The sequence below is a fragment of the Xenopus laevis genome, chromosome 1L (genome assembly GCF_017654675.1).
Source record: "Xenopus laevis strain J_2021 chromosome 1L, Xenopus_laevis_v10.1, whole genome shotgun sequence".
Taxonomy (NCBI): domain Eukaryota; kingdom Metazoa; phylum Chordata; class Amphibia; order Anura; family Pipidae; genus Xenopus; species Xenopus laevis.
The window spans coordinates 232,149,213-232,172,697 of record NC_054371.1 but is presented as its reverse complement, the minus strand read 5'-3'; the positions used below and the strand labels follow the sequence as shown (position 1 = coordinate 232,172,697).

Sequence of the window (23,485 nt, the reverse complement as noted above, 5' to 3'; positions counted from 1 at the left end):
CTTGTTCCTTGAGACACTGGAGAAAACAGCTGCTCCTTCAACGTCCATGTCGGGCCCAACATAATGTAACATATGGTATCCCAGAACAAGCACCAAGATCTCGGTCTCGGCTCATGTTTCTGCCTATAAAACCCGCCTTTTGCTTCGGGAGGAGCCCTCCACTACTCTGATGCCTATAGGTCTTAGAGTGAGAGAACCAGGGGTTATACAGTAAGGACGGGGGACAGGGAGTGTAGTCGAAGGTCCTGCCGGGGTGATAACAATAAGGTAGTGCAGTACAGAATCAAGAACCAGGAGCAAAGTCAGGACAGAGGCCGGGGTCAAACCAAACAGTAACACAGCAAAAAGTCAGTATCTGAGAGAATGGTCAGGTACAGGCAAAGTTCGGTAAAGGCAGAAAAACAGCAAAGGTCAGGGACAGGCACGGGCAAGAACAGTAATCTAAGTGAAGATCACACCCAGGAACTATCAGGAAATAGACCTACATTGGGTAATGAGTCAATGCAGTGCAGCGGGTTAATTAGTCAGACTAATGACACTGATCATTTGTGACTAGATTGGCAGCAGGTGAAACAAGCCACACCTACCTGCAATTAAATGGAAAGCAATAGGAGTGAACCAGGGTCTTAGCTGGGCATAAACACACAGTCCCTGGTTCGACTCAAGGCCGGATGTTACAGTCAGTAAGTGGCAAATACTGGTCTGCTGGTTGAAAACAAATATCTGATTGGCTATAATGGTTTAGTAAATGCAGAGTGATCTTTGTGTCAGTTATTACACCCCCTTGCAGTAATGAAAACAATGGAAGACAAAGCTGTTCTGTCCAATCAATAAAAGTCTGGCAGCAAAGCTAACACTCTACTCACTGCTAAAGCCTTTATCCTCTTTATTATGGTAATTCACTTCATTCCTTGTCTTCAGTAAAGGGCAAGGAATGGTAAAATTACCAGGGGAAGCCAAATTGTTAGGTACTACCAAGTAATTCTACTCACGTGATACCCAAGGCTGCTGCTCCTCTTCTTCAAACAATGCCCCAGCCTGGGGTACAGTCTGCTGAGCACTGTGATACCATTATCTGCTCCCTTCAGTCTGTTGGGTGTATGTGCAATTCCCAAGGTTCCCTACTATGTGCTTGTCCTGTAGAATTGCTGAACTGGATCCTGGGAGGAGAAAGAAGATGGTGGCTGGGCTTGTGTGTTTTTTGAACAAGAGAAGCATCATCCTGGGTTGACAGGTAAGCATTGGGTGTTTAATAACTTGGCAACCCCAGGGATTCTACCTTTCCTTTTCTGAGACTTGATCCAGTGATGTACAGGATTAGCATAATTCTTATTGAGATGTCCACCATCAATACAGAGATTCAGCAACACTACATACTGTTTCCTACAGCATCAAACTGATCCAACGTTGCTTCCTCTACAGAACTTCATGAACATGTCCCAGGAGTATTGGGTCGGACTAACAAAAGCAGACAGTGGCTGGAACTCCCAGCTAAACCGCTATGAATGGACAGGCAAATGGAATGATGGAACCACTGAGTATGTATCTCCTTTCATTAAGGAACTATTATGTAAATGAGAGTAGGAGGAGCCTATCCTATCTTTGCTAGATTTCAGGAAACTAGTGAAGTTCAAGTAGAATCTTCTTCACTATAAATACTGCAGTTCAGAGATACTGTAGATAGATAGATATAGTTTAACTGTAAATAGGAAATAAACCAATACACAGAAGTAAGGTCAGTCAGTCAGTATATTGTGATTCTCTTTCAACCAATCAGAGCTCTGTATTTAGTTAATAATCAGTCAATACAAGTACAGAATCCCCTGCAGTAAATCTACACACAAAGATTTTTGTCAGCCAATCAGGACTCAGTGTCAGAAGTTCAGGTCTCGCTCTGATGGGTTTCAGCCAATGAAAATGTCAGGTTTCATCGAGACTCTGCGCCTTCTCTTTTGTTTGTGAAAGTGAAATTATGTTTAGCAACAGAGACATGGGACTGGGTGGGGGATGTCTCAGAGTTATACCCTGTTCTAATTATACACCTGAAACTACATTCACTTCCATTTTTTTTAAAAATAACCACTGCTGTTTGTCGACTTCTGAGAACTCTTTCCAGAACATTCAGATGAGGGTTAGTTACATGGAACATACTGTACCTGCATCCTGAGAATGTAACAAACACTATAGAGTTGAGGGGACATCTAAGACTTGTTTACTGGATAGGAGAGGATGGGGTAGAATAGAGTAGGATAGGCTAAGTTAGGGTAGCATAGCACATGATAGGATGGAGTAGGGTAGGGTCGGATAGCAATGGTTAGAATATGGTAGGTTGGGAATGGGAAGGATAGATTAGGGTAGGATAGGCTATCATGAAAGTGCTACTTAATCTAGTGCTGATATACAAGCGTTTAGTGTAAGATCTACTATACTGTACATATCATAGGGCTGGGACTACACACACTGCTTTGGAACCCACATTGAGGACCTCTACTGACAGATGAACCCCAATGGGCAGTTGTTAAGGAGGTATTTGTGCATATTTGTGCCTGTCCATGTGTTGGAGCAATGCAAAAATATCTGGATGCAAACCAGTGATTTATTAAGCCCGTGTACATAATGTATATGGTCTTAATAAATCCATTTTGACACAATTCAAATAAAATGTGTGCATCCAGAAGTTTTTGTATTATTATTATTCTTATTCTTGCTCCTCCTCGTTGGATACGTTTTCCGCGGTTGTTGGTAGGAGGGATATATATTTATATATTTTTGAAGCTTTTAAGGAAGAGCTATTAGTGCATCATGTGTATATATTTCTATTTATACATAGGAATACAAATAATAAAAATGAAGCTCAGCATTTATCCAGTAAAAGGAATGTGTGTGTTGATTGATGATTAGGGTGATTATCGGGAATGAAGGCACCTGTGCAAAGCTGGGGAGACGCCTTCTGCTTGAGAATTGCTTCACGGATCTGCACTGGATTTGTGAAAGAGAAGTGTCGATCCAGAGGCTGCTGCAAAGCATCCGGAACTGTGTGCGAATTGCAATGGACCAGCACTGAAACCTGCACCATAGAACTTGTCTTGGTTATCTGGTGGCCCAACTCAGGACCCCAAGACTCAAGAAGAAAAGACTACCAGTGTCTATTATCTCTTTGCTGCTCCAATTGTATGTGTCCTGCAGTCAACTCCAACATAAGCGCCTTTTACTTGACTTCTTATCTGATAATGTTTCTTCTATTCATTTTTTTTCAGCGTATGTTGTAATACATAATTTAGAACCATACTTTCCATTGAATGTGTCAATGATATGACGTACAGAATTGTGTATATTAAAAGAACAGATTATATTTAGATGTTGGCGATATACAAAGAAACTATAGAGGCCTCGGACTTCAGAAAAACATTTCCATCCTTCAGGTGTCTAGTAAGGCGGCACTGATACAGAATTGGCCTCATTCTGTCATTCTTCAAGGGCTCTTCTTCAGATGTCTTACTCAATAAAAAGGGTTTTCTTTTTAAACTTCATGTCCTTTATCTGAGATTTTAAGGTAATTTTAATTATTAATTGAATTTTACCCAAAAGTTCATACCAGACTTGGCTAGTTCAGCATACTGAACCGCATCAGTCTTACAATAACTACTGGCCAAAACCTAAACCGATTCATCCATATCATAAAGCCCAAGCTAACATCTAAAACTGTGATTTATCCAAGAAGGAACAGGCTTATTTGATGCATCAAGAGCAAGTATTGACATGAGTGGCCAGCAACTTACTTTTTCACCCCAGATAAAATAAAATCTTTAGTTTTCTCTATTAAGGGGCCGATTCACTAAGGGTCGAATATCGAGGGTTAATTAACCCTCGATATTCGACTAGGAACTAAAATCCTTCGACTTCAAATATCGAAGTCGAAGGATTTAGCGCAGATAGTTCGATCGAACGATTCGAAGGATTTAAAGCCAACGATCGAAGGAATATCCTTCGATCAAAAAAAGTTAGCCAAGCCTATGGGGACATTCCCCTTAGGCTAACATTGACTTCGGTAGCTTTTAGATGGCGAACTAGGGGGTCGAAGTTTTTTTAAAGAGACAGTACTTCGACTATCGAATGGTCAAATAGTCGAACGATTTTTACTTCGAATCCTTCGATAGTGGTAGTCGAAGGTCGAAGTAGCCCATTCGATGGTCGAAGTAGCCCAAAAAAAACTTCGAAATTCAACGTTTTTTAACTTTGAATCCTTCACTCGAAGTTAGTGAATCGGCCCCTAAGTGTCACATCTGTTCACTGTGCCACGACTAACCTGTATACTGATGATATTGAAATATTCCAGCACCTTCTACATGGATATCTCATTGACTCATATATAAATCATGTTTAGGGAGATAACTACTCTCCAACATTTAGAATATTCCTGAAATCTCTAATGATGGGAAAAAGGGGGACACTGTTCTTACCTCACCTCACTATTAATCCAAATCTTCCCCCTTTTCTCTTCACTCCCACACTGACAGTGATTGGGATACAGAAATGCACATGAATCAAACTAAAGTCATTAATATATAATGTTTGTTGGAGCATTGATGGGTTCAATAGAGACCCAGATACACCACAGTATTCCTTCATTATTCTGACTGTTTTCCCTTATTATTCCTACTCTGTCCTCTCATTTTTCCCTCTTCATCTCCTCATCATTCCCTCTTAATCCTCTCATCATTCCCACTCTATCCCTTCACTTTCCCATTGAATCCCCTCAGCATTACTATTATATCTTCTCACTGTTCCCACTGTATCCCTTTATTATTCCCACTGTATCCCCTCACCATTCCCATTGTATCTCCTCATCATTCCTTTTGTGAGCCTTCATTATTCTCACTTTTTCCCTTATCATTCCCAATGGTTCCCTCATCATTACACACAAGCTTTAAATTCCCTGCTTCAAGCTTCTCCAGTCTCAGTCTTCTTCATCTTTTACTCACAACCCCCCAGTCCATCTCTTCTACTGTCCCTCTTGAATTCACCCTGTTTTACCTGAATCCCCCTCTCTTCTCCAACTGACCCTTTAATTTCCATTGTTCTCATTTGAAACTCCCCCCCCATACAGTGCTGTAGACCAATGTGGGAGCTGAGGAGGGAGGTAACAATCTTTCACTCGTACAGATTTGGAGCATTTACAGACTGAGAGTGGGGAGCTGAGAGCTCATTGGATACATTTTATTTATCTGAAGACTGATGACTTCTGATTTAGCCAATCACTAGGGCCCATTTACAGACTGACAGTGGGGAGCTGGGAGCTCATTGGATACATTTTATTTATCTGAAGACTGATGACTTCTGATTTAGCCAATCACTAGGGGGGGAGGGACACAAAAAAGGAACCGCCGCTCAATATAAAGAGATTAACCACAAAAAAGAGGAAGAAAAACTTTTTGTCAGATTAAAATTGAAAAGTACAAACGTCTTGGTGGCTTCCTGTATAATCCAATCAATGGAGATGTTTCTTGTCCTGTAGAATGGATTGTGGGTAAAGGCTGCAGCTCTCAGATTATAGGCAGAGGTGATGTCACTCTTTGTACAGAAAATAGGAAAAGGGGCTAATTTAAGGTCACTAGGAAACCAAATATGCCCCATGTGCACTCTTTTACCCCTGTTGTGGCTCCAATGATTATTCACAAGGAGCCTGAGCATCTGCCCCAAATAACCCAGAGCCCCTTTGCTTGTTGTGCCACAGCCGTGAATCACATGCGCAAACTGCGTTCCTGATGCTGCACAACTGGCCACGCCCACATTAACAGAGAATTAGGGGCAGTAATGTCTCAGATAAATCCAAGATTGACACACATGTAAACTGCCACTAATTCTGTTGCCCAAACACTTCCTTTGTGGCCAATAAAAATCACTGGTTAATTGAAAGTCCAGACGGATGATCCCCAGAACTGTTCCCTGTGAGATTTTAGTGTCTCCCCCCTCTGTACCATATTGTCACCTTTTCTGTAAAAAAAAGCTCTGTCTTCATTATTAATAATAATCATTATAATAATAATCATTGTTACCAGCCAGGCTTGTAGCCACCAATGGCAACCCTACCTATCCCACCTTGGGTTTGGCTCTGTTGGACGTCAGATGTTGGTTCTGATGGATTTCTTTGAACAGTCCTGACAATTTAGTAACAAATTCTTCCCTTTTGTTATAAGAGGAAATATTTATCATGTCTTTAATATATGTGCAGTCATTTGATTGGCTCTCCAGTATAATAAGTTGTAATAGCGGCAGTTTTTGTCTTTTTTTCTTATCCAATCACTGCTCAGCTGAGACTGTATCATCTCATGGTCCATGTCTACAAAATCCTTAATGTCAGAGATAGGGGGCTACTTGGGGATCACTAGTTGTATTCCATGAGGGGCCCCAGTAATATTATGAGTTTCCCTTTGAATATGACATGAGGATAAAGGGATGACATTGCATTTTGTTTCCTTTCTACATTTGTATTGTGATTATTTTGTATCACTTTTGTATCACTTTTTCCAATGCCTTTTATTTTTACCTTCCAGTCTTTAATTTACAGATAAGGGGAATTATCCAAAACTCAGAACAGTTGGGGGGGGGGGGTCTTGTGCATCACACTGTTGCCTAGTTGCTAGGTTAAGCAGGACCTTAGCAACCACATAAGAGGTTAGAGCTGCAGAGTCTGTGCCCAGACAGGTTATTCATTATGTGCAACACTATTGCTGATGATAAAAAGGGGTTATTGGGGTGCTGGTTTTGTAGGGTGACAGTTAGAGCAGCACAAATAACCAGTGTTGGGTCTGGGGGAGCAGCAGGAGGGTGTGAGACTCTCAGTAAGTGAAGGAAAATTTAATGTAAATTTACACACTCGCCACTTTCATTTCCTGCTGGAATATCACATCTGTGTCTCACACCCACTGACTTTAGTTCCTCTCTTGTAACTCAGCAGAGCAGCACCCGTCATTATGTGATATCGCCCACCATGGCTGTGGTGTATGCAGACTTGAGGTTTGCACGGTCTCCGGCACAGGAACCTCCTCCAACAGGTAAATCTGTATTTGTTTTATAGGTCAGAGGCTCTGAGTGAGAAAGGGGCTCGGCTGGGACCCAACGGGGGTCTCTTATATCAGAGACTGGTGCGTGTAGTGACCACCTATATCTGGGGCCCTGGTCCGGACTGAGAATTAAAATAGGCCCTGGCATTTCAGCTACACAGAGGCCCAAACAGCCCCCCACCAGCCCACTAAATAGTGACTTTCTATGGAACCTTATAGCAGCCCCTCTGGCATTTGCCACAACCCACAGATTGTCAGTCCGGGCCTGCTGGGGCCCCTAACAATAGTGTCAGGGTGTTACTGCTCTGAAACCCACGGAACAATATTAATAATATTAATTAATATTTAGCCCCAGAAAAAAAAATTCTCCATTTCAAATGTCTCGTTCTGTATTTGCTAAATAGAGTTTGTATTTCTCCCAATTGTATCCATTGAATGCAGATTCATTACATGTAGCCACACGGGAGGAGGAGACTGTGTATTTCTTGGGGTGCACAGCTAATTGTCTCTTACATTAGGGGGTTATTTATCAAGGTCTGAATTTATCTCAGTATTTCTAATATACAACTTCGAGCAACTCCGAATTCCCGAATAGACCTTATTTATGAAGAAACAAGCCCAAAAAAATAGGGTCGGAGCTTTCCCTGAAAACTCAGAATTGTTCTGAGTTTTCCAAGAAAACTAAGATTTTTGTTGAGTTTTTTGCTCCGAATCCCCGAAATCATCAGATATTAGTACGGACATCAGCTCAGACAATGGGACTTTGAGAGCTTTGGATTCTGAGTTTTTAGACCATCGGACTTTAATAAATATCGAATAATTTGTAGGGTTTTTTTTTGCTCTAAAAACTACAAATTATTTGAGGTTCGGATATTCGGAGCTTGATAAATATCCCCCTAAATGTATGGAACGTCAGTGGTAAAGTTAGAGAACTGCACTTGATTGTAAAAAAAATCTCTATACTAAATCTCCACTAGAATTATTATACACACGAGGGTGGGGATGATTGGTGTCAAGTAGTTCAGTTAAAGGGATGGTTCACCTGTCAGTTAACTTTTAGTATGTTATGGAATTGTCATTCTAAGCAACTTTTCAATTGGTCTTCATTATTTTTTTTATAGGTTTTTATTACTTACCTTTTTCTTCTGACTCTTTCCAGCTTTCAAACAGGGGTCACTGACCCCATCTAAAAACAAATGCTCTGTAAGGCTACAAATATATTGTTATTGCTACTTTTTACTTCTCATCTTTCTATTCAGGCCTCTCCTATTCATATTCCAGTCTCTTATACAAATCAGTGCATGGTTGTAACCAGACGGCTGAAATGACAAACTGGAGAGCTGCTGAATAAAAAGCTAAATAAGTCAAAAACCACAAAAAAAAACCAAACAATTGCAAATTGTCTCAGAATATCCCTCTCTACATCATACTAACTAAGTCAATTTAAAGGTGAACAACTCCTTTGAGAAGGGTTTTCTACATAGTCAGACACATTGAGGCTCATTTATCAACACTGGACAAATTTGCCCATGGGCAGTTACCTATAGCAACCAATCAGTGATTAGGTTTTTGAAGCCAGCTGCAAGTAGAACAATGAATGCAGCAATCTGATTGGTTGCCAAGAGTAACTGCCCAGGGGCAAATTTGCCCAGTGTTGATAAATGACCCCCAATTATATATTATTCGAAAGGAGATTAAGTTATACATTATATGATGCATTTTCATTTTTATCCTTTATTTATATATGTAGTACTGACATATTCCCCCGAACTGTTCAGATGTTATACATTAGTCATATCAACCCCTATACCAATGATCTTATAATCTAAATCCCTATTACATTCCCATCAGTCCCTGTCTCAGTGAGCTAATAATCAGATGTTCCTTTCAGTCCCTGACCCAGTGAGCTTACAATCTAAGGTCCCTATCACATTCCCATCAGTCGCTGCCCCAGTGAGTTTACAATCTAAGGTCCCTATCACATTCCCATCAGTCCCTGCCCCAGTGAGCTTACAATCTAAGGTCCCTATCACATTCCCATCAGTCCCTGTCCCAGTGAGCTTACAATCTAAGGTCCCTATCACATTCCCATCAGTCCCTGTCCCAGTGAGCTTACAATCTAAGGTCCCTATCACATTCCCATCAGTCCCTGCCCCAGTGAGTTTACAATCTAAGGTCCCTATCACATTCCCATCAGTCCTTACACCAGTGAGCTTACAATCTAAGGTCCCTATCACATTCCCATCAATCCCTGCCCCACTGAGCTTACAATCTAAGGTCCCTATCACATTCCCATCAGTCCTTACACCAGTGAGTTTACAATCTAAGGTCCCTATCACATTCCCATCAGTCCCTGTCCCAGTGAGCTTACAATCTAAGGTCCCTATCACATTCCCATCAGCTCCTGCCCCAGTGAGCTTACAATCTAAGGTCCCTATCACATTCCCATCAGTCCCTGTCCCTGTGATCTTACAATCTAAGGTCCCTATCACATTCCCATCAGTCCCTGCCCCAGTGAGTTTACAATCTAAGGTCCCTATCACATTCCCATCAGTCCTTACACCAGTGAGCTTACAATCTAAGGTCCCTATCACATTCCCATCAGTCCCTGCCCCAGTGAGCTTACAATCTAAGGTCCCTATCACATTTCCATTCGTCCCTGCCCCAGTGAGTTTACAATCTAAGGTCCCTATCACATTCCCATCAGTCCGTGCCCCAGTGAGCTTACAATCTAAGGTCCCTATCACATTCCCATCAGTCCGTGCCCCAGTGAGCTTACAATCTAAGGTCCCTATCACATTCCCATCAGTCCGTGCCCCAGTGAGCTTACAATCTAAGGTCCTTATCATATTCCCATCAGTCCGTGCCCCAGTGATCTTACAATCTAAGGTCCCTATCATATTCCCATCAGTCCCTGCCCCAGTGATCTTACAATCTAAGGTCCCTATCACATTCCCATCAGTCCCTGTCCCAGTGAGCTTACAATCTAAGGTCCCTATCACATTCCCATCAGTCCCTGTCCCTGTGAGCTTACAATCTAAGGTCCCTATCACATTCCCATCAGTCCGTGCCCCAGTGAGTTTACAATCTAAGGTCCCTATCACATTCCCATCAGTCCCTGCCCCAGTGAGCTTACAATCTAAGGTCCCTATCACATTCCCATCAGTCCCTGTCCCTGTGAGCTTACAATCTAAGGTCCCTATCACATTCCCATCAGTCCGTGCCCCAGTGAGTTTACAATCTAAGGTCCCTATCACATTCCCATCAGTCCCTGCCCCAGTGAGCTTACAATCTAAGGTCCCTATCACATTCCCATCAGTCCCTGCCCCAGTGATCTTACAATCTAAGGTCCCTATCACATTCCCATCAGTCTCTGCCCCAGTGAGCTTACAATCTAAGGTCCCTATCACATTCCCATCAGTCCCTGTCCCTGTGAGCTTACAATCTAAGGTCCCTATCACATTCCCATCAGTCTGTGCCCCAGTGAGTTTAAAATCTAAGGTCCCTATCATATTCCCATCAGTCCCTGTCCCTGTGAGCTTACAATCTAAGGTCCCTATCACATTCCCATCAGTCCGTGCCCCAGTGAGTTTACAATCTAAGGTCCCTATCACATTCCCATCAGTCCCTGCCCCAGTGAGCTTACAATCTAAGGTCCCTATCACATTCCCATCAGTCCCTGCCCCAGTGAGTTTACAATCTAAGGTTACTATCACATTCCCATCAGTCCCTGTCCCAGTGAGCTTACAATCTAAGGTCCCTATCACATTCCCATCAGTCCCTGCCCTAGTGAGCTTACAATCTAAGGTCCCTATCACACTCACATACACGATAACATTAGGAGCCAGGGTTCCCTCCTTCTCGGTTATGTGCACAAAAATATTCTTTCGTGGGCACATTTTATATGTGTGTATATTTTTATAAACTGTGTAGTCAAGGCAAAATCCAGTGTTTACACACAATTCTTTGTCAGCACCACAATATGCACTGGCTGCAGAATTTGTGTACAAACACATGAATGTACGGCTTAGAGGGAACAGTGGAGCCAGTTTAGCTGCCATTATGTATTTGTAGGAGGAAACAAAGTGAACAAAAAACCCAACACAGATACAAGAGAACATACAAAGTCCTGCAGATTGTGCCCTGGCTGGAATTGAACTAGGACCACAGGGCAGCAGTGCTAACTACTGACTGAGCCATCGAGATTGACAAATCACATTGTTCCCAGTAAATAATCTGCATTTCGCTCATTTCCAGACCTGTCCCAGATTTACGGCGAGTGGGAAGTTACATACGAGAATGTGAAGCCTCTGAGAGAACAAGGAGAATGGAGGGGGGAGTCCAGCACCCCAACCCTACGTCACTGGCTGCACAGTAAGGATCCATTGCTCAGCCCAGAACTTCATATTCAAATGGGGGCACTGGTTCTCAGTTGAAGGGCCCATATCACCTACAAATCACATGACCACACAATGGTGATAAAGACTTTAGGAAAATTCCCTCTCAGTCCCAGAAGGCAGGAGACATGTCATTAAAACTCAAGGAATCTGTATTTAAGGCTTTGGGGAAGCAGGTGTTGCATATTATCTATGGCTCTGCTGAACCCAGGAGGCGGGGCTTTGCTCTCCCAGCAGATACAAAATGGCAGAACGCAGCAGAATTCACTATTTTAATATTTATGACAGAAATATGGGTTTAAATGAATACACAATGGTGCAGATACCAGGTCTAGATGAGGCTACTGAAACCTGGTACCAGCACCATCATGTCAGTTGTTAAAGGATCAGTAAAAGCAAAGGTGCTGGGGATGAAGAGTTATGTCTCAAGGTTGCCATTTGCCTTACATTTTTATTTAAAAAAAGTTGCTACTTGGGCTCCAGTTGAGATGATGGTGTCAGCTGTGCATCACATGTATATTTTCAGTGTCACATGACTGTACAGTATAATCTATAGCAGTGATCCCCAACCAGTAGCTCGTGAGTAACATGTTGCTCTCCGACCCCTTTGTTTTTATTGATATGTTTGTGCCCCTCTCGCTCCCTGTACATCAGTAATATGATTTTGTGCCACAGGATTTTCGGCTGTTCACTCTCCGTATGTCACTGCCTGTCTGCTGCCCATCTGCCTCGTCCTACTGGGGGCGACTATCAGACTGTCTGTGCTCTGTGAGTATAACCTGGTCATATGGGAACTGGGCACCAGAACAAAGTCTTTATGTCTTTTCTTCTTCCAACAATTTCTATATCACAGACTGCCCAGGTACAAAGACCAACCTACATCTACAGTTGTGGAAAATAATTAGGGTCTGTGGTACATAAACTGTTGAATAGGAACTTTAAAGTGGACCTGTCACCCAGACATAAAAAGTTGTACAATAAAAGTCCTTCTCAAATTAAACATGAAATCCAATTTCTATATTTATTAAAGTATTCTTAACTGTTGTTAACTCATTTAAACATCTCAGCTGTCAATCAGATATTGTCTGCCCCTCCTCTATGCCTCAGGCAATTACTTTCACTTTCCATTCAGCACTTCCTACATGTCACTGCTCTCCCCACATTCCCCCCAATCTCTTCACCATTTAATTGTGTAACCAGGACATGGGGATGGACATCAGGTCCCACATTCTGGTGCACAAACAAGATTCTGAGATGATACAAGACTTGTCTTAATAACAGTGTCCCACAAAATGGCTGTTATAATTATGAATTCCCAGACTGATGGAAACAAGATTCAAATAATTTATATAGTGTAATTAAAGTTCATTTTGCTTGACTAATGTGATAAAATAGGATTTTGAATAATTTTATTGGGTAACGGGTCCCCTTTAAGAGCAAATAAAGACTTTTGGTTGGACAACATAGGTTATTTATATACAGTACATAGTAATTTTGTCCCTATCTTGCCCTACTGTCTCCATCATGTCCTAATGTCTCCATCTTGTCCTACTATCTCCATCTTGCCCTACTGTCTCCATATTTTCCTACTGTCTCCATCTAGCCTTACTGTCTCCATCTTATCCTACTATCTCCATCTTGCCATACTGTCTCCATCTTATCCTACTGTCTTCATCTTGCCCTACTGTCTCTATCTTGAGCTATTGTCTCCATCTTTTCTTACTGTCTTCATCTTGCCCTACTGTCTCCATCATGTTCTACTGTTTCCATCTTGTCCTACTGTCTCCATCATGTTCTACTGTTTCCATCTTGTCCTACTGTCTCCATCTTGCCCTATTGTCTCTATCTTTTCTTACTGTCTTCATCTTTCCTTACTTTCTCCATCTTGCCCTACTGTCTCCATCTTGCCCTACTTTCTCCATCTTGCCCTACTGTCTCCATCTTGCCTTATTGTCTCCATCTTCTCCATCTTTTCCTACTGTCTTCATCTTTCCCTACTGTCTCCATCATGTCCTACTGTCTCCATCTTTTCCTACTGTCTCCATCTTTCCATATTGTCTCCATCTTTTCCTACTGTCTTACAGTCTCTATCTTGTTCTACTGTCTCCATCATGTCCTAGTGTCTCCATCTTGCCCTACCGTCTCCGTCTTATCTTACTTTCTTCATCTCTTCCTACTGTCACCATTTTCCCCTACTTTCTCCATCTTGCCATACTGTCTCCATATTGTCCTACTGTCTCCATCATGTCCTACTGTCTCAATCTTGTCCTACTGTCTCCATCTTGTCCTACTGTCTCCATCTTGCCTTACTGTCTCCACCTTATCCTACTATCTCCATCTTGCCATACTGTCTCCATCTTATCCTACTGTCTCTATCTTGAGCTATTGTCTCCATCTTTTCTTACTGTCTTCATCTTGCCCTACCGTCTCCATCATGTTCTACTGTTTCCATCTTGTCCTACTGTCTCCATCTTGCCCTATTGTCTCTATCTTTTCCTACTGTCTTCATCTTTCCTTACTTTCTCCATCTTGTCCTACTGTCTCCATCTTGCCCTACTTTCTCCATCTTGCCCTACTGTCTCCATCTTGCCTTATTGTCTCCATCTTCTCCATTTTTTCCTACTGTCTCCATCTTACCCTTTTGTCTCCATCTTGCCTTACTTTCTCCATCTTGTCCTACTGTCTTCATCTTGCCCTATTGTCTCCATCATGTCCTACTGTCTCCATCTTGTTCTACTGTCATCATCTGTCACCCCTCCTTGGCACCCCCTCTTTTTGAGACTCAACAATAAAAATGGTACAATAGGGCTCAAGTTCTCTTATTCTGTATGTAGTGCACCATTCTCTACTATGAGTTAGCACCTCCAATACTGTGCTCCTGATGAGACCTTAATGTGCGTATCACATCAAAATAGTTTCCCCCACTAGAGTTGCAGGATAACAAAGCAAACACTCCCATTGGTAGAAAAAGCAGTGTTTTATCAGTGAGCAATATGCCCTTTGCACCAGGAGGGATCTCCCAGTGAAATTTTGGGCACACACATGCACATCACAAGTCCAGCCAGCACTTTTGCAATGTACATTCAGTATTAATTTATTTTAATTCCAAGGTATTAAAGAAAACATGTACTGTTAATATGAATGCATTTTGTTACAACAGTCCTTAAGTCCTCTGTCCTTAAGGTTCCAGTGTCTCAAGCCACCTGGGAATTAGATTTCAGTAAAAAACATGGGTTTCATTCTTAACTTTGGGATTGATTTTCTAAATGCTCAAATCATGCCAACAGGGAGTGTGGACACAAACAAGCTAATTCTGTTGGAAAGAGGAGGAGAGCAACAACATCAAACAAATATTTATTTACAATGAGAGGAAATGATAAGAAAAAGCAGAATAGTAGGAAGATTTTGCTCTTCTCTGACTATAAAGGTATTTAGCAGTTTGTTAAAGGGATCTAGACCCCAAAATTAATTGATGTAAACTTATTCATGCGGCCCCTCTAAACACTTTTAGATTTTTTTAGTGGCTTCTGGGCTTTTAGCAGATTTAAATTCATGTAAAAAACAAGAATGTACCACTCATTTAGATGTAGAATGAATGTGCTTTAACAAGTGTTAACTCATGATCTGAGGAGACTCCTCGCTTATCTTTTGTGTCACGAGTGTTGGTGACCAACTGCCTTAAGGTTACCAATCCTGGCACAAACCCCCATATGCAATAAAAGACACTAAATTTGCATAGGTGCAGTAACCCATAGCAACCAATAACATGTTTTTTAAAAGGTGACCTGTAAACAGGTAAAACTACCTGCTGGTTGGTTTGTTGTGTATTTCTGCTCCTGGGCAAACGTTTTTTTTTAAATTCAGGTAGTTTTTATTGGCAAATTCCAAAATAGACAGTGACACGAATGATATTTTAGATTGCACAACAATCACAAAAACAATAAGCTCCTGGGCAAAATTAGTGCATTTTATTACATATCCCCCTAGAATAGTCTAAAATAAGCCAATATCTGACTGGGGCAAATAAAGTAAATACATGGCTGTGAATAGTTTATCCATTATCATATCCTGGGGTACACTGGGGTACATTCCCTCAGACAGCAACGCAAACTTGAACTCACCAGCAACACCAATGGGCCTAAATTATTTTCACCTTACAGACGGTGTAAATAGCAGCATAAAGTAAATGACAAATAAATAAATCAGTGTATTTTCTTTTTATGCCACCCTAACTGTGTTTTATGCAATTATCTTGCTCCGCTTTATTAATGGTGAAACCAGTTCAAGTCACAGGTCAGCCAGTTAATTCCTGTGATAAAAAATACTGATGGTTTTCCACTGTTGGACCTATATTGAAACACTATGTGCCATAGGCATTATAAGTCACTGAGAAGATACTGAATTCCTAGTCTGCACTTATCTGGCCTGTGTGGCTCCATAGAGTCCTTCTGACTCGCCCTTATGGTTATTTCAGGGGAAGGGACAGAAGAGCGGGAGAAGTTTGCAAAAGAAAAGTTCCCCTTTAAACTGTCACCTTTACAAACAGTGGTACAAAAAGATAAGGAAACCTTGTCTCTAGAGCTTACAATCTAATGATGATATATATGTGAATCCTGCCAGTGTCCCAGGTGTCTCAGCTCCATGAGGAAACTGCCGGCCAGTTGGAGAAGCTGCAGGAGGACCACAGGGCCCTGAATGCCACCCAGTTGGGCACCATCCTACAGCAAGAGCAGGACCTGCATTGGAAGGAGAAGATGTTAATAAATACGAGGGCAGAACTGGAGAAGATGCAGAACCTTCTGACTAACAGTAGGGGGAGTAACACTGAAATGAACCAATCGTTGGACATAACGGTCAAACAGAGGAACCAGCTCCAGTCTGATCTCAGTGGCTGCCGAACAGAATTGGAGACAAAAAAGGAGGAACTGGGACGGATGAGCAGCCAACAAACAAGGTACAACTCTACATTGTGTCCCATTGAGCCCTTAGTAAAGCAGTGCAGGGATACTGTTGTGTCAATTCACTAATTCAATGGGGGAATTCACAAAAAAAAGAAAAGATAAGCATCATAAAAATGTTGTGTAAAATTATCACAACTGGGCTAATAAATTCCCAGATGACATTTTGCCACCTTTTTATGTGCAAAAATGTTGTTAAAAGACGCCGGAGTTCTCTTTTTGTCCCAGCCACAACTTTTTGAACAAATTTTTTTCACTACAACTTCAATGCCACAATGAAAATGTCGCTACATTATGTGACGTATGTGTTACAATTTATTCAACTATTTTGAAAATCCATAAAAGTACCAGACACTTGCCATGAATTACTCACACTTTCATTTCTGAACTGCACTTTTACTGGGATTTTGGGCACAACCAGGCAGGGGTTTAAGGTCCCACAATTCTTGATGGAAATCCTGAGCTTAATGTAACCCTGGCATGTACAACCAAGAAGGCACGGAATGATATAGTTGTCAGTGCAAAGAATAAAGAAACAAACTCATCTTTGCAAATTCTGTGACTGTAGGAATTATCCTTGAATTCTGCTACAGGCATGGGATCCGTTATCTGCATCCCATAGAATCCATTATAATTAAATAATTCTACATTTTCAAAACATATTTCCTTCCTCACTAATAATAAAACATTACATTACTTGATCCTAACTAAGATATAATTAATCCGTATATTGGGTTGATTTAATGTTTAAATGATCTTTAAGTAGACTTTGGGGCACATTTACTTAGTTCGAGTGAAGGAATAGACTTAAAAAAACATTGAATTTCGAACGTTTTTCTTGGCTACTTCGACCATCGAATTGGCTACTTCGACCTTCGACTTCGAATCGAACGATTCTAACTAAAAATCGTTCGACTATTCGACCATTCGATAGTCGAAGTACTGTCTCTGTAAAAAAAACTTTGACCACCTACTTCGCCAAGTAAAACCTACCGAACCTCAATGTTAGCCTATGGGGAAGGTCCCCATAGGCTTTCTAACAAATTTTTGGTCAAAGGAAAAGTCGTTCGGTCGAACGATTAAATCCTTCGGATCGAACAATTCGAAGGATTTTAATCCATCGATCGAACGATTTTCCTTTGATCAAAAAATGATCGAACGAATTGCGGTAAATCCTTCGACTTCAATATTCGAAGTCGAAGGATTTAACTTCGACAGTCGAATATCGAGGGTTAATTAACCCTCGATATTCGACCCTAAGTAAATGTGCCCCTATATGTATGGAAATCCAAATTAAAGAAAGATCCCTTATCCAGAAAGTCCTGGTCCCATTTTTGTTCTTAAATGTAGCAACTGTCCTCTATGGGCAGTAATATGACACAGAGACCCCAGCAATATTTCACCAATTGCACATAGTGAACCATTAGGATTAAATGTCGCACATATGAATTGGGTAACACAGATTTCCTGAGGACAACAGACTGTAGCTCCCCGTGTGCCACATCACCCAAAGTGAATGGGAGGCAGGATTGACAATTTTTACTTTTTCCATGGGACAGTTTCTCCCCAGTAGTGCAATTAACCTAGAGCAGCACAGAAACATGGAGGTCGGTTACCTGCTCATTGTTCTGTTGCTCGGCTTCTAGGGGGAAGGGATATCTCTCTAACTTGCAGCACAGCAGTAAAGAAAGGCTGAAATTTATCAGAGCACGTCACCTGACTGAAGGCACATTAGAAAGTAAAAACATGGCCGACTCACATCAAATTTCCCAATTAAATATAAAAAAAATTATTTTCTAGTGATGGGCGAATTTATTCGCCAGGCAAGAATTTGAGGTGAATTTCTCTGCCATCTGCAATTTTTTTTTTTGTTTGCGAAACTGCTGCAAAATCTAGCTGCGAAAAAATTTGCTGCTACAAAAAAGTTGCCCATAAATTTTTTTGAGGCCAGTTTTGCAAATTTTTTCCGTGTTTAATTCGGTCATCACTAGTGTTTTCTGTTGACAAATGGATTTCAGTGACAGATTCTACCGTGTTTTGAAAAATATATATTTTCCTGTAACATGGAGGCTCATTTATCAACACTGGGCAAATTTGCCCATGGGCAGTTACCTATGGCAACCAATCAGTGATTAGCTTTTTAAAGCCACCTGCAACTAGAAAAATGCATGCAGTTATTTGATTGGTTGCCATGGGTTACTGCCCATGGGCAAATTTGCCCGGTGTTAATAAATGACCCTCAGTGTGTATAAATAGTTAGGATATTCACAGTATTTACTGGATAAGATGCCATCACAGGGCGAGGGAGGTGGAAACAATAAGATGCGGGGGATGGGACAGGGCAATGGGGCTTTACTTTCCATGAACTATTTGGAGCAGTTCTGTGCCCTTTGATTTTCTTCCTTCCATTGAGCCATAACTGTCTGTTTTGCAGCTGTCAGACTGAGCTGAGATCCTGCAATTGGGACAAAGAAAGGATAAATAATATTTACAAACAATCACAAAAATCCCTTTCTGACACAAACACAAAGCTGAAAGCATCAGAGGAAAACTTGGACTGGGCACAAAGGGAATTACAGAATGTGAAGAACAACTTGCAAGAGACGCAGAGAAATCTTGAGGAAATCAGGGAAAGTGATGAACAGAAAGGGAAGAATCTGTCGGCTCTGCAGAAACAATGGAGTGAAGTTCAGCAATGCGTCTCTTGTGAGTGTCACAGCCAGGGCCACAATCATAGGGCCACACATTGTACACATATTCATGGTTATTCCCTGTAGTTATTTCCTAAATTCCCAGCATAATTACAATGCTCACTAAGTAGTATGCCACTAATAGGGTGCAAGTTAGGGGTGAACGTTGTGGGTGGGGGTAGTTGGATGTTCCTTAGTGTTCAGTCACTAAACAGCCCAGGGAATGCTGCTCTCTGCACTGGGCCATAAATAGCATGGCTTGAATTGGAAGGACCCTGCCCAACCCAGACCAGCTAACCCCTAACCTGACCCCACCTGCCACCCAACACATCCCCCTACCCAGAACCACTACCCCTCCAGGACCCTATAAAGTAAAACTTACCTTCTGATCCGGGACCCGTGAAACCAAAAGTGCCGTCATTGCAAACTGCACATCTGCACCGGATCATCAGGAAAGGTATTTTTAAAAATTCTTACAGCTCTAGGGAGGGTGGGATTCAGCAGTCCCTCACATTCACAGGGTACCCAATGGGTTACACATGGACTGCCCCCATTCATCAGGGAATCAGGGATTTTCTACCCACATCCCAACCTCTTTGCTGGTATTCCAAATAAAAATCCAGCTGCACCTCCTGACATTGCTACTTGCTATCTATTGTTGCCCTGCACCTTGCAATGATAAGTCAATCCTCATATGTATATTTCCTGCAGCAGTCTTAGAGATTGTGCAACTACAAACTTGCATTGCTGGCATAGGCTTTGGAATTGGGATGGGTGGGGGAGGGGGCCCCCAAAATATTTTACCCTGGCTATAATTTTAGTTTTGTTAGGGTGCAGTTAACCTCTGCCCCACCATGCTGAAACATCTCCCTCTGATTGCTGCCATTATACAAAGTCGTGCCATTGTTTCAGACACTTCTCCTGCAAGAGCCAGTGCTTTCTACTGAACATGGGGGTCAGTGACCCTGGGAATTCCAACTACTCACATACTCTCACTGTACAAGGGGCGGAGCAGAAGGCACCCTCTAATTAGGAAACAGTAAGGGCCGTTCATACACAGACAATAAGCCACAGTTGCAGTTACGGTGCAAATAAACAACATTCCTTTATTTCACAGGTGAGAGTCACAATAATTTGGAGAGTGGACCCTACAATGGTAAGAGACAATCAGAAACGGCATTAGCCAAACTCCTTCTACACAAGTCATTGTTGAAACATGTTAAGGAATCTTGAGATCCCATGTGCAGGGTTTCTAGGGTTCTATAATGCCCATTGTTGCAGTTGCATATCATTAGGCTGAACAGGTGCATTGGGGGTCTCCGCTAGTTGCCACGCGTTGCTAGGAGAATATATTGGGGCAAAAACCTTTGTTAATTTTATCAATGTGCAATTAATTGTGTAACCAGATTTCCTCATTGCACTTATGGTCACAATCAGTCCCTAATATCAGATTTTAAGCCTTTACAGTATGTAATACTACTCGTGTGAGTTCTCAGATAATATATCATTTATTTAATATACTGAGTCCAGTGTCTGACAGAGTTGTGGCATGTGGGGGGGGGGGGCATTGCACAAAGGAGTTGCACAAAGGAGTTGCACAGCTCTGTGAATTCACATGAGGGCTATAATTTCATCCACATCTCAGCCACTGGACCTGGTCTTGGGTTTATAGGTAATTAGGGGATGAGTATCACATCTAATTATTGTAATTCTTTTTTCCTTGGGAGTATGGGTTGGTATTTAGATGCAGTCAATAAAGAAAAGGATTTACTGTAGCTTGGTGCCCCTTTCAGCCAAGAACATAAATAATGAAGGAGGAACATACAGTAGATTGTCAGCCTTACTGCCCAGCGACACAGTAACACAACCGGAGGATTTCTCCTCTCTCCTCCCACAGATCCTTTTGATTACTGTCCAGACATGTGGGAGCAGATTGAAGACCAGTGCTACTACTTCTCCAGTGAATCCCAGTACAGACTGCAAAGTGAAACTGCCTGCCGGAGAACAGGAGCCGTGTTGGCCAAAATAGAAGAAAGTGATGATATTTTAAAGGTGCAGACATGTCGGCGATGGGACAGATCCCATTTCATTTAACATTATATTTAACATTAAAGGGAGGATCTTGGGGGTCTAATGTTGGGCAATTATAGGGTACGTTTTAGTCATATATGTGTATAGTGTGACTTCTCTCTACCCAACAGCTGTGCCAATGGTTCTCAAAAATAAACACAGGGACCAATAATGTTGTTCCGCCCCTTTTGTTTAGGTGTTTCTTTCTGGCTAAGGTAATCCCAGGTGATTCTCTGCCAAAAGGTAATGGGGTCACAATAACAAAAGGGGCTCAGGTTATTACTATTCCCTCAGATTCCACTGAAAGGGAACCGGACCCCTAAAGAGTTCACAAGATGAACTGAAACTATCCCACCCCTTAGTGGAGCCAGAGTACTAGCTCTGTAACCAATTAAACTATAGCATCATATACTGTATATCCTATATGCAGCATGAGAGTTATAGTTTAGCAACACCATTGACTTCCTCCACACAGCAATACAAGGGTCCGGCCTAGAGAGGGAGTTATAGTGAAACTGTGTTTTACCTTCAGAATAGCCCAAGCTCCATTTGGACTAAAAAATGGTTACATTATACACACCAATATCTCTAGCTTTATAATACGCATGAATTTGTTGATCTGACCTCACATTATTCTCTACAGGACATGATTGCAAAGTCTTCTCATTCTTATTGGATTGGGCTGAAGAAGGTAGAACTCCCAGACAAGGCAAATATTTTCCAGTGGAGTGATAATACCAGTCAGTAAGTGACTTGCTATCAATGTCTGTCTGGAGCATCAGTAGCCAAAAGCATGAGATATGGGGCAAATGTGGAAAAATACAATTTCCCTTCTACTGATCATCAAGTAGAACTTGATGGACAAGTGTTCTTTTTCAACCTAACTTCTCTCCTTATTCTCCTATCCTCTCCAATTGTATGTCTGCTTCGTATACCCCTTTATTATTTCTTCTTCCCTCTTCTATTTCTTTTCTACATATTTGCACCTTTACCAACTTTTCTAGGTTTTCTTCTTCCCCTGCCTCTGGTCTGGCAGAAACATAACCCTGAACCTCCTGTAACATTTGAATTTGCCCCAAATTTGAGAACAGCAATGGCAGAGGGAGAGAAGAAAGGTTGGCTGCAGGGTGAAGCAGAAGATCCATTGGCACCTCAGCTTCAAGGAGATCTCTCGAGAAAGCAATAATTTCTTATAGATCTATTATTGCCATTGTGTATTCATGAAATTGAAGCCCTAAAACTATTCTTTACATAGAGCCTCCTGCTGTTACTCACTTTAAATACAAGAGGTCCTCTGCACTCAACCCATTATCAATATATTTAGGACATTCTTCAAATAAATTGATAATGAGTTGAGTGCAGAGGACTCTTGTATTTGTCTATATGTATTTTGTGGTCACAGTCTCACTGCAACCCTGCTTTATGGTTTTAACAATTAGTGTTGAGCACAACTTTCCTTTGTGTTACTCATTTCAAACTCAAGGTCCAAATGATGGGCTTTGGAGCAGTAGCGCATCCCTCTCAGTCAGTGTGCTGTGTCTCATCTCTGGATTCTAAAATCTCTCTTCTTATTTCAGGATTCTAGAGAGCTCACCAAATCAATTATGTGCCAAGGCTTCTCCAGAACTGAAGGCAGAAGTCTGCTCCAAAACATTGCCTTGGATTTGTCAGAAGAAAACAGAACAATGTCACAGCAACAGGGAACTTGTACAGTGCTTTGGGGAGAAACTGGGGGTATTTGGGAAGAGGCACCTTCCAGAGTTCAGTACTGAGAGCCTGGGCATGGGACAGACACTGACATGACATAGTACAAATTGTGACTTTATTATTTTCCAATAAATATGCCATTTTGGTTTCCATTCTGCCTAGTACACTAGTTACATAGTTAAATTGGGTTGAAAAAAGACACAGTCCATCAAGTTCAACCCCTCCAAATGAAAACCCAGCCCCATACACACACCCCTCCCTACTGTCACATAAATGATATATCCCCATATCTATACTAACTATAGAGTTTAGTATCACAATAGCCTTTGTATTATGTCTGTCCAAGAAATCATCCAAGTCCCTCTTATAGTCATTAACTGAATCATCACCCGGCAGTGCATTCCCCAACCTCACTGTCCTCACTGTCCTCACTGTGATGAACCCCCTACTCTGTTCCTTTAAATGAAACTTCTTTTCCTCTAGTCTGAAGGGGAGGCCTCTGGTACGTGATTCTCTTTATGGGTAAAAAGGTCCCCTGCTATTTGTCTATAATGTCCTCTAATGTACTTGTAAAGTCTAATCATGTCCCCTCACAAGCG

At 41.7% G+C, this 23,485-nt stretch overlaps 1 protein-coding gene across 1 annotated transcript; it reads left to right on the top strand.

Annotated features, from left to right (window-relative positions):
- The first annotated feature begins 6,949 nt into the window (after nt 1-6,949).
- Nucleotides 6,950-23,036, top strand: LOC108719144 (B-cell differentiation antigen CD72). The gene is made up of 9 exons (XM_018267815.2): nt 6,950-7,055; nt 11,322-11,438; nt 12,137-12,229; nt 16,082-16,415; nt 18,854-19,125; nt 20,227-20,265; nt 21,007-21,161; nt 21,823-21,923; nt 22,757-23,036. The coding sequence occupies exons 1-9, from the start codon at nt 6,992-6,994 to the stop codon at nt 22,980-22,982; spliced, it is 1,401 nt and encodes a 466-aa protein (XP_018123304.2). The 5' UTR covers nt 6,950-6,991; the 3' UTR covers nt 22,983-23,036.
- Nucleotides 23,037-23,485: the final 449 nt, after the last annotated feature.